This window comes from Castanea sativa, chromosome 7, assembly GCF_040712315.1.
Source record: "Castanea sativa cultivar Marrone di Chiusa Pesio chromosome 7, ASM4071231v1".
Taxonomy (NCBI): domain Eukaryota; kingdom Viridiplantae; phylum Streptophyta; class Magnoliopsida; order Fagales; family Fagaceae; genus Castanea; species Castanea sativa.
In genome coordinates this window covers 39,073,729-39,087,820 of record NC_134019.1, presented here as the reverse complement: position 1 = coordinate 39,087,820, position 14,092 = coordinate 39,073,729, and the positions used below count along the sequence as shown (strand labels likewise).

Sequence of the window (14,092 nt, the reverse complement as noted above, 5' to 3'; positions counted from 1 at the left end):
AGAGTCCTTAACCATTTCATCCAAAAATATATATATTTCACTTTATTTTTCTTAGATTGTGTATTAAATGGGCTTAAATGGATCATGTCTTGTCAACAAGCTTAATAAACAAGTTGTGTTAGCTATGATTTGGGAGATTTGACACAATTATAATAAATTGAGGTATGAATTTAAATACCTTTACCTCAACACGACACAAACACAACCCGTTAACACAAATTACCACTCATAATTTAAATTTACAACTTTTATGGTTTCAATTAACTCAATTAGTAAGATATTTTGTTATTATCATGAAATGAATACTATAAATTTCAAATTATATCTTCTTTTTTTTTAACAAAATAAAAGTGCAACATTTAAAAACCAATTAGGCTAAATTCACTATTTATAAGAGATTTGGAAACATTCTATCATGAATGGTTTTTTTTTTTTTCCTTATTTTGGAAGAAAAAGGTAGGAATCGTGAATGGGTTTCTAACATCTCACCTAAACCTTTAAAATATTTTAATTTTGGAACAATTGACGTGATTCATAATGTACCAATCTGTGCTGGGAAATAACTACACGTCATTATGGAATTACTATTCAAAATCCACCTACCATGTTCGAATTGACAGGGCTGGCTGAGAGTGTGGTCTAAACGTAGTACACAAATAATTGCTCTCTGAAATTGACCATGTTTATATAGTTTTTTGTCTTTCTTTTCAAACGGTACGAAAAGCATTTTATCCCATAAATATCAAGCCGTAGGCATTATCAACTTCACATTTATGAAAAAGAGAAATATCACCATCCTATGTTTATAATCCAAAGTCCAAACAACCAAAATTAAGTGAGTCCTTATCCTTAAATTGAAAATTTGGGCTCCACGAATGGGTATCAAAGCAAATGCAACTAAGACTAAGGGTGCGTTTGTTTTGACAGTAAACCAATTCTGGAAAATGTTTTCAGCATTTGCGGGTGTTTGGCAACACCGAAAATTTTGGTCAAACGGAAAAGAGGAAGCGTTGACCGTAAAACAGACCCTCCCCACCCGGAAAATAATTTCCATGTGTATTTTACCTTCAAATTGAGTTTTCCGTTGGAAAACACAGAGAAAGAGAAGGAGAGGGAGAGAGCAACAACCACACCAGAAAAGAGAGAGAGAGCTAGAGGGAGATCGCCGGGAAGCCAAGATCACGCCGTCCTCAACCCAAAGGCTCGCCGGCGAGCTCGCGCCGGGCGAGATCGAGGCGCGATCTTGCGCCGTCGAGCTCGCGCAGGGCGAGATCGAGGCGCGATCTCGCGCCGGGCGAGATCGACGTGCGATCTCGCGCGGTCGAGCTCGCGCCGGGCGAGATCGACGTGCGATCTCGCGCCGTCGAGCTCGCGCCAGGCGAGATCGAGGCGCGATCTCGCGCCGTCTAGCTCGCGCCGGGCGAGATCGAGGCGCGATGCGCGAGATCCTGCCTCGATCTCGCCCAGATCGCGCGTCGATCTCGCCCTGCGCAAGCTCGACGCGCGTGATCGCGCCGGCGAGAAACCCTCCCCACCGATCTCACTCTTCCTCCTCCCTGTCTCACCTCCCTCTCTCAATTTGATTTGGCCGGTGATTTGATTTTTGTTTGTTTAGAACTTCATGGATTTTATTATAAAATTTGTTTGGAATGTGAGAAAATGGTTGAGAAAATGTGAAAAATCAGTAAAAAATTTGCATTTTCATAATGTTACCAAACACTTGAAAATATTTTCCAAAGTTTTTTTTAAAATGCCACCGAACATCTAAAAATATTTTCCTTTCCCGAAAATATTCTCATTTCCTGAAAATATTTTCCGGAATTGGTTTACTGTCAAAACAAACGCACCCTAAAGATACAATTTCACATGCATTAGTACCAAAAAAAAGAAGAAGCAAATTTATTGTTTTTTTTTTATGGTAAACAAGCAAATTTGTTGCTGTTGTTGGAGATAGGACCATGATTAATTTTTTTTGGGGCAAGCATAAACCATATATTTTTACAATTAAGGAATATAATATATACTAAGCTAACTTAGAATTTAGCTTATTATATATAGTACATTCAATGATTTCATAGTAAGAACAAATTTCCAGTTAGCTTAACTAGTAAAGTCTCTGATGGTTGAATAAGAATTTGGGGTTCAATCTCTGCTTACACAAAAAAATTAATGGTGTCTAGGTCTGATGATAAAAAGTTATTATCAGAAGCGGACACCATATGTTTATTCTCTATAAAATAAAAAATAAAAAAAGCCATATAGTAGACAAATAAACCATTAAGGATTTTTCATTGTAGATATAAATCTTATGGTTGAACCACATTAATTCAATGACTCTCTCTCTCTCTCTCTCTCCTTTTTTTTTCTTCTTTCATATTTTTTCATATGTACTTTTAACATTCAAGGAGAGCATTTATTGTCTATTCTTTCCTCTCTTCTTTTTTTTTTTTTTTTTTTTTGATAAACAAACACACAAAGGAGGGAAAGGAAAATGAGTTATAATTAACACAAAATATACCACAACTTTATTCAAAAGTCATAGTAATTTTTAAATGAGGATGGAGCAAGTTATACTACACAGTACACACAACACACTCTCTTAAGCAACGTGATATTTATTGTCTATTCTAAAAAATATGTATCATCATTTTTTTTGGAAAACCAAATTTACTAATACTTGATACTTATCCTTTTATGTGGGGGTTTCATTAACAAAAAAGCCAAATGGACATAAAGGGAACAAGAAATTCTTTAATTACATTTCTAAAATATCCCAAATTATCTTATATACATAACTCATCAATATGAAACATGTTCGAAGGTCATAGTCAGCTAGATGATGAATTTACACGGGATATTGTCTTCTTTGGTTGTCTTACAAATTTTTCCATATAATTATTATATTTATTCAAAACTCAATGGTACTTTCTCAGATTTGGTGTGGCGTGAAAGAGCCAAATCCATTTATTTTTACATTAGAGCATTTGACGTTGAATTAATCAAATTAAACTTGGATGCATTACTGGAGAGGAATTTGATTTGATTAGGTTTGTTGGGAGATATCGATTTCGAAAAGTTATTACTCCTTAGTGCAACAACTTATAAGCTTTTTCCTATAAAAAAATAAAAACTCATAAGCTACATCTTTTTTTAGCAAGCATAAGCTACCTCTTTGCAATGCTATTTGGATGCGAAAGCAATACTAAGTATATATAATAGTGGGTTCTAACTAACTCAATTGCTAAAATATCTTTTAAAAAATAATGGTATGATGATAAAAAACAATTATTATAAAACAAATACAATAGATTAAAATTCTATTGAAAACCTTGTAAACACAACATAAATATATAACTAAAATTTTTATTAGTTATGTTTTTTTGTTAAGGAAAGAATCTACAATTATTATTAAGAAATAGAAGCCAAGTTGGCCTAAAATACAACTAATAAGTGTGGTGAGACATCTTTCATACGCAAAAAGAATATGTGACATGACTTACATGCCTACGAAGATTGTGAGATACAGAATTTCCATCCCAATGTACATGGGAAAAACTAACACTATAAAAAGGCTTTGCAATAATTTTTAAACCCCAAATCAAGAGACCAAAGGAAGATATCAAAGAAGACTCATCTTTAAAAGCGTTAATCACTATCTCGGATTCACCTTCTAAAATAGCAAAACTAATGCCGATTTCAAGAGAGAACTCGAACACCCTTACTGCTGCAAAGGCTTCTAACTCCACTACAGATTGAGGTAAAGAAATATCTTGGGACATAGAAGCAATTACCATACCTCTAACTCTGTCATCTCTAATAACAACCCCAATTTCAGTTCTATATATCTATAAGAGAATTCTCTCTTTAGACTGAACTTTTATGTGATTTAGAAATCTCCCTAAATTATAGATTTAATAGGGACAAAACTTGAGAATAACTTGATAAAAATATATCTCTAACTCTACGTAAAATGCCTATAAAATAGAACAATCTCCTAATAATCAATATCTTCAAAACAAACTTATTAGTCTATCTTGACATTTCCCTCAAGACCACATTCCAACTTTTTTTTTTACTTTATCAAGTTTCACCCGTTTCTTTTATTTAATTATTTTTTTGAATTTCTGATTTCTTTAATTCCTAATCTCACATGTACTAGACCAAAAATTAAAAAAGCCTCATCGTACGCGCAAAGTGCGTGTGATAATGGTAGTTAGTTTATAATAATTTTATTTTATTATAAAATTATTTTATCCTAGAGCAATTAAGTCGAATCTTAAATTTTTTTTTTAATAAAAAAAGGAAAAAAAAATGGTGGGGGTGGGTCCCAAGGGTGAAGGTTACAGTGGGGTCCTCTAAGGTCACCCTCAGTTTCAGCCTCGGGATCCCCACCACCCGTAAAACACGCGATGATTAACACGTGGCTATAGGAACATCATCGATGGCACCTCATGTTGACTTAAATCTAGTGGGGTCTACCAAACCGACACGTGGTGATAGCAACGAAGATCGCTTTTTTTCGCCACCACGTGTCAATTTTTTAGTGCCTCAATGAAAAAGCGGAAGCTTATCCACTCCCATAGAATAGAAGCTCTTGTCTTTTGTCAAACGCAAAAAAGTAACCCCTTGGGCCCACATAATTATAGGCAACAAGCCCATTATTTTGAAAATGAGACCCCATTTTGTCTTCTCATGCCTAAAATCCAATTTTCTCTTCCCTACATTTTTATGAAAAATTCAAGAATGCCAAACCCTACTTGAGATTCTTCTTAAAAAAAATCCACATTAGATTAGATGGGGTCACCTAGTAATGTTAGATCTATCTAATATATAAGATTTTTTATTATTGATATAACACATATACCATATTGTTTGATGTTAAAAAAAAAAAACCCAATTCTATTTGGTAGGTAGTCTATTTCATAATAGTATATAACAAATCAAAAGATGAATATAATTTAAACAAAAAAAGATGAATATAATTTCACGTGATTTAATATATTCGGTCTGTCCCATATTGTTTGATCTTGTTTAGAAAACACAATTATATTTGAGAAAGCTGTTTCATGCATTATCTTTCAAATAAAATTATATAAGTTTACAAAATCCTAGTGGAAGAGAGTTGTATTAACTTTTTGAATAAATTATAGGATAAGTTAGGAACATATTCGCTAAAATTTTAAAGATGACTATTATGGAACATCACCAAATAGAAGTAGATTTTTAAATGATTTGATATGGTATACACTGTTAAATTCATGGAAATCAAATTCGAATTATACCCTCTCCATTTCAAGACAAATAAAGAGGATTCGAATCAGTATTTTTATGTCTTTGCTCTTTCTCATGTCATCTTCATTTTGATTTCATTTGAAAGTTTATGGACCTAGTATCTTAGTTCTAATCTCACGCACTAGATGATCTCCATCCCAATTGTTGTCACTAGTAAATTATTGACAATCATGTTGTACTTTTGCTGACAAAGATTGAAGGTTTTTTGTTTGGGAATGAAGCTTATTTTGAGAATTTGTGAACGATGAGAATATGTATACGTGTTCACATAAGAAACTTTATGATAGGACATGATGTGTCCCAATCTCTTGTTTGGCTCCCGGCATATAGTGATATTTCACCTGAAATTTTGGAAAACTCCTCAGATTCCCTTCAAACAGTGAATACTTTTTTTCTTTGTCTTTTTGAAAGTTGGGTGATCTAAAAGATCAATGCTTTTCTTGTTTTTGATACCAACTTTATCAAATTTGACGCAGAAAACAAGTAGTTCACATGACTTGAACCATTTTTCTTTCCTAACCCCATTCTGAACAATAATCCCTCAATCTCTTGTGGGGGGAATAGTTTTGATCTGTCACTGTCTGATAAGCATTTGCATTGTTTTCAAAAGCAAAAATGTTCTTTGAAAACTTTGAAAACAATAGAAGTGGTTTTCTTCAAGAATCAAAAATAGTACTTTTGATTCTCATTAAAAAAAAAAAATTTGGTTTTGAGACCTTTGCTTCCACAGTCCAAATCAGGTACTACAGTTGTCATTTGTCAATCTTATGATTTGAAATCACCTAGACTTTTTTTTTTTTTTTGGTTTCCATCGGAATTATGATTTATAAAATGCATGATTTGCTTTAATAGAAACCACATTGATTGGCTAAATTAGGATAATAGGAAAGCTACATTCTTTGCAGTTCTGGTATTTGAATTATCTCAAAGCAATGAAACTTTTGTTAGCTGCATAGTATATATTTTTGTTGTTGTTGTTGCATTTTGGAGAATAATACATTTGTTTTGCTGTTCTAGCCTCTATGTTAGCAACATAGTGAGGTTGGTATAAGAACACAGTGATGCCAAAAGAGTGATAAAAATTTAGGCCTCGAGGTCAATGGTTGCATCACCTAACTTCAAACCTTTTATGGGGTTTGTACCTAAACTTATATTAAGCATACACACCCTTTTACTGCCTAACTCATTCAATTCATATCTATTAATTTATTTCATAACAAATGTATGAAAAGTAGGATATATTAATGCATAGCTTTGTATGAAAAAAGTATATTTGTAATGTTAATCTTCTTCTTCTTCTTCTTCTTCCTCTTTTTTTTTTTTTTTTTTAGAAGACTTTGTAATGTTAATCTTGTGTCCCTTTCACATTGATACCCCGTCTGGACCGGCGATAATCTTTATATTAATGCAATCACTTTTATAACAAAAGTAGCTTTGTATATATGTTAATCTTTATATTAATTCAATCACTTTTTTAGTGAGTTTGATGCTCTAAAGTTAATGGGATTTTGTGTATGTTGTTCTGTTTTGCAGCAAATAAAGACAGATTTTAGAGACCCTACTTTCTGGCCAATTTGGCCAGCCAATTACAAGTTTACATAGGAGTTAACTAGGCTAAAATTAAGAGATGCCATGGAAAATGTCCACATTTTAGCAGTAGTGCCAACCTCATTTTGAGTGCTGAGTAGTGAGGAATCATATAGATTTTACACAGTTTACTTATCTAAACCATTCGTGCCCATTGTGTTCCACAAAACATAATCAAGAGCAGTAAAAACAAAATAGGAGGGATTGAAGCTAGTAGTGTAAGGCTCTTTTTTCCTCCAGTTCAGTCATCCTATATCAGACTCGAACATTAATCCAGAAGAGATAAGAGAGAACTACACAAACTTCATCAAGCAACTAAAATAATTTTGTCATTGTTTGAAAACTAAACGTACGCCTAATGTCTCTGTAATCAGTGTGAGTGTGATACAATTGCACAGAATTTGTCCTTTTCAAAGCCAACTTATGATCAATATCATTTCTTGCCTGAGAAGTTGATCGCAAACTTGGAGGCTTTTTCATCAAGCATGAGGTCTGACTCTGATCACAATCATCAATTCCATTTTCCTCTACAGCTTGCTGATCTTGCAATGCCTGGACTTGCTCCAGGGCCTCAGTCTGTGATCGCTTCTTTGAGAGATCAGATACTGGTAATATATGCAGACTTTGATCATTGGTGTAGAAAATTGCAAGGATGATGCATATAATCCATACAAGGATGGGGACTGCAATCAAAGATGTAGCATAGTAGAGAATCCAGAAGTATCCAGGGTGGTATTGGCCATGTAAAACCCATTCAACTATCATGGCAATGCCTAATAAGGTGGTGGCAGTGCTGCCAATGATGAAGAGGGTTAGGATTCTTGGGTTGGGTAAGTGGAAGAAAGATTTGATATTGGAAACCCACCATGTTGGTTTTGTTTGAGCCTCTTCTTGGGTCATATTGACATGCATGCAAATGGAGGAAAATGAAAATATATGTTGTAAAGCCTAAAAATGAAGGTGTACTGTAGGGGAAAAAAAAGAGTGAGGTTGATGATAAATTTTGAAAGTTGAAATTTGAAAGATTTTGATAATAGAAATTTTTTATATATTTTTTAAATTGAAATGGCTAGAATCTGAAAGGAGATGGAGTCGCATTTTAGCTGTAATTCCTTTATTTTAGGCTGTACAAGACACTTTGAATTGCCCATTTGATAGCTCTAATTTTGGGCCAACTAGCCATCTGCAAAATTAAAAATTTGTTAGTGACTTGAGTGTCAGTAACAAATATCGTTAGCATGAATAATGATTGGTTACGGCACACAGATGCATACCAATGCCTTCATGCGCATCACACACACACAGACCCAAAACAAACATAAAAGAAGAAAAAAATAAACAACAACGATTCTTAAATTGATGGGCCAATCTTCAGTTCTATTTATTTCCTCCCTTTTTTTGGGGGTCTTTTTGCAGAAAAGACAGCTCTCTGGAATGGGAAGAGATGAATTTTGGAGAGAAGAACATCGGTTGGCCTACAGACACCCAAATCCACACACAAGTGGAATATTGGTAATTCTGCAAAACAAGCAAAGCCCTTTTAGCCTGACCACCTAGAACTACAACAGGTACAAACTCCGGTTCCTAACAAATAACTCATCTCTATTGGGATAGAAGTAGAACTCGAGTCTAATTACAATATATCAACAAAAGGGTCATGGAAACACCTTCTACCAACGCTTAATCTTTGTCATCATTCAGTTCAGTAATATTTGCCAATGAAGATATCAGCCAAATTTAAGATATGATAGAGAGGCCAAAAAGGAACACGTACTCCATTCCAAATATTGGTTCCTAAGCTACTTGATGGTGATGTAGCGATTTGTTCCATGTCTGGCCCAGTAGTCCTTGAGATCCAATGGTAGAGATAGATCATGGCCTTCTGCTGCCAGCCGGCTGAGCAATCTTGTAAAGACACTTCCACTCATTTTTCGGCCACCCACTCGTGCATGACGCTTATTTGGCATCTGAGGTAGTGGATACATTGACATCCTGGTTGTACAACAAGATGACTGCCATCCACCATTCCCCCATTTGTAGCATTGTCGGGGGACTCCAGTGCAAGTGCAAACTGGCACTGGCATGGAAGACTCATCAAAAGTAACTAGGTTCAAGCCCAGATCCTGACTATCCCACTCAGATCTATACTTAATACCATCAGAAGCAGCCTGCCTATTCAAATCCTCACCTACTTTCTTTGGTTTTCGCGGAGACTTTGATGTCTTAGATGAAACACCCTTGTTCTCCTTTGTTCGCTTAGCCTGATGTGACTTGACAGCTTCAGAAGCTATCACGGTTATTGGGAAGGCATCAGTTATTTGTGCATCCTTTGTGCTGTAAGGAGCTTCGGCCATATTAACCATATGGTTTGAGGGGTGATGCATACGCTTTGATCCTCGCTGAATTCCCCCACCCAATGGAAAGTTAATGCCATTATCTCTGACTTGAAGGGCTGCAAGGGCATTGTCTCGTTCCATTAGGGCAGTATCCCGCTGAGCAAGTGCCTCATCTCGCTGCCGAAGTGCGTCATCCCGTGCAGCCAAGGCTTCATTCTTTTCTGATAGCGCTGCATTCCTTTCACGAATTGCAGCATCCCTCTCAGCAATAATCGACATGATCTTCTTATTCATGACTAAGGCATTTGGTTCCTTTACTTGATGCTGGGACATCATATTCCACTGCACATTTCATTTCTATTTCATTCAAATTACCTGGAATTGTTGCATGCAAAGAAAAAAAAATGACACTAACAAGGAAATGATAATAGTTTGTTATTTTCTTATTACCGGAGAGTGCGGTCCTCTGTAATAATCCAGTTTATGTCTCCCATTTTCGTGTTGCCTACCATCATCCATTTTATGTCCGGATTATTAGCAACAAAGGCAGAAGTCAGTTTCAAGCAGCTCCTCAAAGTTCAAATTGAAATGAAATCGGCCTCAACTAGTTTCCCATCTCGTAGACACATGGTCTGTTATCAAATGAGAAAAACAAAAGCTGAATTTCATGTAAAATGGTAACAAGCACCAAACCTAAGGACGCCTCCACTTATTTTGTGATGAGAAAAATTTAAGTTTAATAAGTGCAACCATATGAGTGGCAAAAACATAAGAAAAATCCAATTTCCACCAAAAAAAAACCTTATTCAGTAATTTTGTTTTGTAACCTGTCACAACAATCACCACCACCTCTCCGCAAAATAATAACCCAAATTTTGGAGAAAGTGCAATCTTCTAGTTATACTAGAAACATTTTTATACGGTTTTAAGAGTTTTTCTATTAATATTGCCATCGTGCAGCTTATGTCAGAAAGAGGGCATGAAGACAAACAGGTAGCAAAGTCCCCAGGTGCTTAGTGAATTTATGTGTCCTTTGTTTCATTTCTTTCATTGTTGCTTCTATCTTTTTGGACTACGTGTTACACAAACATACCCACTCATAACTCATCCAAATCCAACTAATTAACTAGCTTTAATTAATAAATCAATTTAGTCCAATCAAAATCTAACCATGAAAGAAAAAAGCGCCTTCCAAAACATAAACTATTATAAACTTATTATTTACTAGAAGTTAACAACATCACAAATTTTTAAGTAGGTTCTAAAAGTTATCATTTCTAGGTCACAATATACTTCTTTTTAATGCTACACATCACATTCACCAACTCACGAATTTTGAAAGGTTCAAACCTTATACTCCAAGCTCATGAAATCTTTTGCGGCATAACCACGTAAGCATCCTGAAGCATAGGCATTAAAGATTAAAACCCCTAACACTTAGGCCTCTTCATTTCTTTACCATTTCTTCCCTATAACAATCATCGTCATAAGAACAGTTAGGTGCAATTTCAGATTCATTATGAATACCCTAAAATTTCACCTCTTTGAATTCTATCATAATCTAGATTTGTATATATGATCTCACTCTCACAACCATTATCTCTAAATACTATTCATTCTCTAGTAATATTTAGAGGCAATTAAACAAAAACAAAGTTGGCCACTAGCTTAGTTCCAATTCAATTTTTCATTTAGTGAAACCAATCACAACCAAAGCTTTAGTGGGATGTGAGAAAGATGATAACTTAATCTTTAATAGAAGCAAACAGAATAGCCCTTCTGAATAATCAAGTACATTCAGAAGACTCAACAATAAGATTTCAAAGGAAAATCTGCCAAAAATAAACATGGACTATTATCCAAAAGGATATGAAAGAGGAAATTACTCAAACAAAGGCCTTTATCTCTCTATATCTTAGGGGGACGTCTCATATCATCCATGTTGACCCCTTAAAAGTGAAAGATATAGAAATCATAACACCAAAGTCCAACTTATGACACCACACGTAGAGATTTGATCACTTTCCCATTGGCAGGCATCTTGATCAAATTTCAAAATAAACAATTAAACCCATATCCAAGTTTGTGCATGCTCAAGAAACACAAGCATCCATAAATGTATTTAATGAAGATAAAATAGAGTACATGGAATGTAAGTTTAGTAATAGTCGGAGGTTGTAAGACTTGATGGTCAAGAGATACCAAAAAGTAAGAGCCAAGAGCCTTGTAGCTCAACTAGTTGGCACATCCTGGTGTATCCATTACATCCAAAGTTCAAATCCCCCCCCCCCCCCCCACCAGGTTTTAACTATCAAATTATCCACACAAAAAAAAAAAGTAAGAGCTTCCAGCTTATTATACTTCTCAAGCACCAAAACCCTTAACATTACAAGAACAACTTGACACAATGAAACCTTCATTGATACCAATCTCTGCACATATATTTATTATTAGCACATTAATAAAAACCCTTTCGAATATCATCTACACATTAACATTTCCAAAACTTATCCTAGCATTGGCTTCATTTACAACAAGAATCTCACCTACACCAAGCACGAGAGAAACACATCTTTCAGTTTTGGTCACAGTTTCAAGTCCTGCACAAATCAAAATTTTCTATAATCAACTCATTCCCCCCCCCCCCCCCCTCTCTTAAACTCGGCTTTGACTAAGTTCCAACACTTCATTCTTATATTCATCACTTCACCAATACTCACACCAAAAAAAAAAAAAAACCAAACAAAAACACTTGAATAATAGAGTTTTTAAACTAAAAGGATCCAAAATCCTATGTTATTTTCTTGTCCAATACTTCAATCCCAGTTCAAAAGACACCTAATTTGACCAATTCAAACAACACCAAAACTAAGTAAATTTCACAAGTTTCTTCAAACAAAAAAAAAAACAAAAAACAAAAACAAAAAAAAGAAAAGAAAATTTGAGTCGAAATATAACGATCTAAAACAAAAATAGGAGTGTACAAAGCAGATAATTAAGTATACATTAGGGTTTTGAGAAAAAAGACAAAATTTTCGATTTAAGAAAAACACAGAGAGAGAGAGAGAGAGAGAGAGAGAGAGTACAAACCTAAAGTGATAGACGCATGGATATATAGATATATACAGACATGAAAAATTCAAAGAGAAAGAGAAAACAATGAGATGAAGAAGAAGAAAACTCACTGAGATTGGGAAATCGACATGGACTATCTGAGAGGACATGCGTTGCACGAAATTTTTCTGAATAAACAAACAGTGAAAGAGAGAGAAAGAGAAAGAGAAAGAGAGAGAGGATGTTGAAGGATGGTATGGTACCGGGTGGGTGAATTATGGTATTTTCTTTTCTTTTTTTTTGCCTAGGTAGTCTACAAACAATTGTAAACGACAACGTTTTCTTTAGACAACAAGTCTAGTAATTTTTAAAAAAAAAAAAAAAATTTATTTTATGGTGAAGTAAAAGTTTTAACACCTTATGATTTTGGCTAACTTAAGAGCTGTATGGTAAGAGCATTTGTGCTTTTTGTTTTCAAAATAATGTGAAAACAATTTTTAAAAAAAATGGGTTTAAAAATAATTTTCAGAGAACATACAAAGTAAAGAAGTATGTTTGATACTGTGTTTTTAGAATTGTGTGTTTAGGATCATTACTCAATTTTTTAAGAAAAGCTTACATGTTTTACAAAAACAACGGAATCCTCTTCCCCTCTCTCTCTCTCTCTCTCTCTCTCTCTCTCTCATCTTCGAACACACCCAACGATAGCAACGCCGGGGTTGCCAGCCATTAGGTTTCACTCCAATGTTAACTAAATAGAAGAAGAAAAATTGTGGTTTCATTTCCATTTTTTGTATTTTTGGCAAGTTACTCTATGTGAACTTTAAACCTAAAAGACATTGTTCATTATCACTAGGTTAGGTTCCTCATTTAAAGGCAATAGACTTTATCAAATGAGTTAACCAGAGCCCACAATTTAGCACCTTAGTTAGTTGTAAAAAAAAAAAGGTTATGCCCTTAGCAATGTTGTTCCAAATTTCTCAAAAACACAATGTTTTTGTCCAGCAATAACTCGAGAGTCACCATAATTTCATAATTGCTGACTTCGCAAGTTGATAATGGTAGGTATTGAAGTGATCAAATGATGTCAATAGTGAGCCATATAAGAATCAATAACAATTTGTCAACTCGACAACTGTGAAAAATATGATGCCTAGTGCCTAGTGACAAATTTTTATTTTTATTTTTTATACAAGATAGAATTCTACTCTAGCCTAATCTAAGTGTATATGTATGTGAAGCTCCTTCTTGGAGACTTGAACCCCGACCATTGCCCCCCACACTCCACAAGTACTTATACTTGTGGAATGACTATCGCACCAAGGGTTTGCGGTGGTGCCTAGTGACAAATTGTTAAAAGCGTTAATAATTGTGACTCCATAAAGTTGTATTACACTTATTGTCAACTAGGGGTGACAATTTTTATCCATATCCAGGAATCCGCCCATTACCTACCTTATTTGGATAAGTCTTAACCCAACCCATATGAGTATTTGGGTTAAATGGATAAAGACCCATTTGGTTGACAATGTCAACCAATCACAACTTGCTACTTCTATAATCTTGAAATGGTTATGACCTTTAGCAAAATTGATAGATTTTCATACAATGTGTGCATGTGTGGGGTGTGAGGGTGGGTTTTACCTTAATAGTCTAATCACATTTCGTTAAAATCTTTAAAACACATCATTTCTAAACTTTTACCAATTTTATAATGACCAGATACACATTCTTTTAATATGGGACAAAATTTTCCTTCAAACTAGTTTGGAAAAATCACCTCCAACCTATTACTTGGCGATTCTTAAAACCATCAAGGGTGT

At 34.6% G+C, this 14,092-nt stretch overlaps 1 protein-coding gene across 4 annotated transcripts; it reads right to left on the bottom strand.

Moving 5' to 3' along the window:
• Window positions 1-7,191: 7,191 nt before the first annotated feature.
• Window positions 7,192-12,535, bottom strand: LOC142643665 (protein BASIC PENTACYSTEINE4-like). Of its 4 annotated transcripts, none has more exons than XM_075818366.1 (5): window positions 12,401-12,535; window positions 10,566-10,684; window positions 9,666-9,847; window positions 8,654-9,557; window positions 7,192-8,062 (listed from the first exon to the last, which is right to left on the bottom strand). In XM_075818366.1, exons 3-4 carry the CDS (start codon window positions 9,732-9,734, stop codon window positions 8,679-8,681), a joined length of 948 nt encoding a protein of 315 aa, XP_075674481.1. In that variant the 5' UTR covers window positions 9,735-9,847; window positions 10,566-10,684; window positions 12,401-12,535; the 3' UTR covers window positions 7,192-8,062; window positions 8,654-8,678. The 4 variants fall into 4 exon arrangements, with proteins under 4 accessions (XP_075674481.1, XP_075674482.1, XP_075674479.1 ...); XM_075818367.1 differs by lacking the exon at window positions 7,192-8,062 and adding an exon at window positions 8,236-8,397; XM_075818364.1 differs by lacking the exon at window positions 7,192-8,062 and having other exon boundaries at window positions 8,236-9,557.
• Between the last annotated feature and the right edge of the window lie 1,557 nt (window positions 12,536-14,092).